At 31.0% G+C, this 3219-nt stretch overlaps 1 protein-coding gene across 1 annotated transcript; it reads left to right on the forward strand.

Annotated features, from left to right (window-relative positions):
• Positions 1 to 412: 412 nt before the first annotated feature.
• LOC124929552 (WUSCHEL-related homeobox 2-like) lies at positions 413 to 1093 on the forward strand. The gene is made up of 2 exons (XM_047469950.1): positions 413 to 719; positions 804 to 1093. Exons 1-2 carry the CDS (start codon positions 413 to 415, stop codon positions 1091 to 1093), a joined length of 597 nt encoding a protein of 198 aa, XP_047325906.1.
• Positions 1094 to 3219: the final 2126 nt, after the last annotated feature.

Here is a 3219-nt window from a genome sequence, read left to right on the forward strand (position 1 = left end):
CTCCTCTATCACTCTACTCTACCTAATTCTAGTCAGTCCTATATATAATTATTCTTTAAATTTTAAAAAAAAAAAAAAATACAAAACAATGGGTTGAGAATCTCAAGTCGTTGAGATAAACATAAAATTGGCTCAGGGAGGAATTAAGTGACTGTTTCACTTAATTTAACATTAATCAGTATTCATTATTACAATTTAATAAATTTATTAAGAATTTATTTTCAGAAAAAATTATAAATAAAAAAAAAAGTGAACATATAAATGATCATTATGTAAAAGTATATGGTCTATATATAAAGGAGATAAGCTAGTACTAGCAATTACCATTTGCTGGATACTTACTGATCACACTACTCCATATATTCTCTCTCTCTCTCTCTCTTTCTCTTTAATTAAAACCCTAGAAAATTAAATGGTCGACGGTGGCAGTGAGGCGGCGGCGGAGAGTAATTCGAGGTGGACACCGACGAAGGAACAGATAAGCATGCTTGAGTGTCTCTACAAGCAAGGGATTAGAACTCCGACGACGGATCAGATTCAAGAAATCACGAAAAGGCTCAAAACCATAGGCAACATAGAGGGCAAGAATGTGTTCTATTGGTTCCAAAATCACAAAGCCCGACTAAGACAGAAGCAGAAACAACAGCAGCAGCACCACCATCGTCTCACTTACTTCCGACGCCAGCTTCTTCTTCACAATCATCCTCTTCCTCCTACAAGTAATAATTCTTTCTTTTTTGATTAAGCAAGTTATTATAATTAAAGTGAGAGGATTTGAGTGATGTGATTAATTTGATTTACAGACTACAAATATGTTATGCAAGTGAATGATTTTGGAATGAACAAGTTTGCAATTCCCTCCCAATGCACAAGTTTGAACATGAATAATACTATTAATAGCAGCACCACTACCAACTTGAGAAGTAGAAGAAGAAGTACTGTTGAAGTTTTGCCCTTGTTCCCACTTGAACCTAGCGGCACCTTGAGAGAGAGATCAACCGTCACCACCGCCCCCGCCGCCGCGGCAACAATATCACCACCGGAGGAGAAACCCTACTTTGATTTCTTCAACATGAAGGGATCATCTAGCTAGAGATGGAGATCTTTCTTGGTGTTTTGTGTTTTCAGATGTTTAATTTTATTATGTCACAATGAATCATGCATGCATTCGGTTATTTTATTTTTATAAACTATAATTTGCTGGTTTGATTGATATAATCTTATGCATCCAGATCATGTATGTGGTTTCTGTATTGGAAAAATAATATAGAAATTAAACAAGGGAGATGATCAGATGGAATTAATTGAACATATATACTAAATATATACACCTTTAAACTATGAATTCAGATGATTTAAGTTTCTTCACTTGTGGTAAAGCCCTTGACCAAGCTCTGACAAATTATGTCCTAGCAACTTGATATCGATCAGTGAGATGCAGCTGTTATATATGTTTTGACAACTTATATTAGCTAGCTGAAATGGTACAAGTTTTTAATTCTTTACCTAATTTGTGTTCTTGTGTTAATTTTGTGTACTTATATCACACTTCATGTCATCAACCACTCTAATTATATATTATAGTAACTCATCCATCTCCCATTATCACATACTAAATCTACCATAACTTTTTAAATCCACCTAATGCATTCTTATTATAGTAATTATATGAGTAACAGTTTTTATGGTAAATTATGTAAGAAAGATGGGTGATATAATAAATTAAGCCTTTCATGAGTTCCTTATTAATTTAGTAGTCTTTCTGTAAAAAAGAAAAAGAAAAAAGGACAACTGGTATGTTTCTATATTACAATAATCTCACCCCAAACATTATACATTTATGTAATTGTGTTTTGTTAAGAAATACGTCGTGGAGCTCAAAGCCGAGTTGTAGATTCACAACTTTTTTAAGTTATCGAGTAAAGTTTAGTTAAAGTTAATTGTGTTGATAATTTAAATTAATAATGTAATTATATTGACGAAAAATGAAACTCATTAAATAGTTAATAATGAATCTTATTTAAGAGATAAAATGTTTCAAGTTGATTATTACTATAAACAATTTAATATGAGAATAAATGGTAGGTGTCTTTCATATAATTAAATCATAAAATAATTTTTTGAAACCAAGACCATCAAGTTTAAACATTAATTTTTACTTAATAATTAATATTTTATGACAATCATAATTTTAGAAAAATTGTTATAGTTAAAATTTAAAAAAACAGACTTTTTCGGTTTAGTAAGATATCATGGTTAAAATTGTGATATTATTTTATTTTATTTTGCATAGATATCAAATTATAATGTGATTGTTGATAACTTTCTCTGATTCCCTGAATCCAAACCTAAAAATAAAGATTATATATTTGAGATAGGCCCTTTAATTAACCTTTTGTAAAGAAAATAAAAAATTACAAGAGGACAACTTTAGTAAGTAGACAGTGTATTTATAAAACCGAGAAAGGGAGGTCCTCTTAGGTAAATTTCACGAAAAGATACCAATAAGAGGTGAAATTCAAGGTTAATAATATTTGCAAAACTGATATTTTGAACATGTAAAATGTCTATATTGTCTTGTGCGTCACACGAATATATATATATATAATGTGTGATGCGAATATGTATACAATTCGCGTCACGAACTATATAATTCGTGTCATATGACTATATTTTGTTTAAATAGAATATTTCAAGTACATGAATATATTTAAGACATCCTGTCAAGTTCGTAGACAAATTTAGTATTATTCACATTTATAAGACCGGAAAGGGATGCCCAGGATGTGATTTTTTTTATAAAATTAACTTAATCAAAGTTTGGGTAACTCTATGTCATCACTTACCCTACTCAATTGTTACAAAAAATTACGTTACAGAAACTTCACAGGTATCAATAACGGCGTTCGAAAACCGTTACTGATAGTCATGGAATAACAGTAACGGTTCTAGCCGTCTAAAAACCGTCACAGAAACAACGCTAGCATCTGTAACGGTTTTCGAAAACCGTTACAGATAGTAATGGAACAATAGTAACGGTTTTAGCCGGCTAAAAACCGTTACTGAAAGACTATCTGTAACGGTTTTCGAAAACCGTTACAGATGCTAGCGTTGTTTCTGTGACGGTTTTTTATTTGTTAAACCGTTACAGTTAGATTTATAGTAACGATTTTTGAAATTATTAAACCGTTACTAAACCCTAATAGTTTTTTGTTTTTT

This window comes from Impatiens glandulifera, chromosome 1, assembly GCF_907164915.1.
Source record: "Impatiens glandulifera chromosome 1, dImpGla2.1, whole genome shotgun sequence".
NCBI lineage: Eukaryota > Viridiplantae > Streptophyta > Magnoliopsida > Ericales > Balsaminaceae > Impatiens > Impatiens glandulifera.

Bases quoted from the DNA above. Each gene is read 5' to 3' on its own strand.
- LOC124929552 (XM_047469950.1), top strand. From the start codon at position 413: ATGGTCGACGGTGGCAGTGAGGCGGCGGCGGAGAGTAATTCGAGGTGG. The intron at 720-803 runs GTAATAATTCTT...TTTGATTTACAG, and splicing joins TCATCCTCTTCCTCCTACAA to ACTACAAATATGTTATGCAA.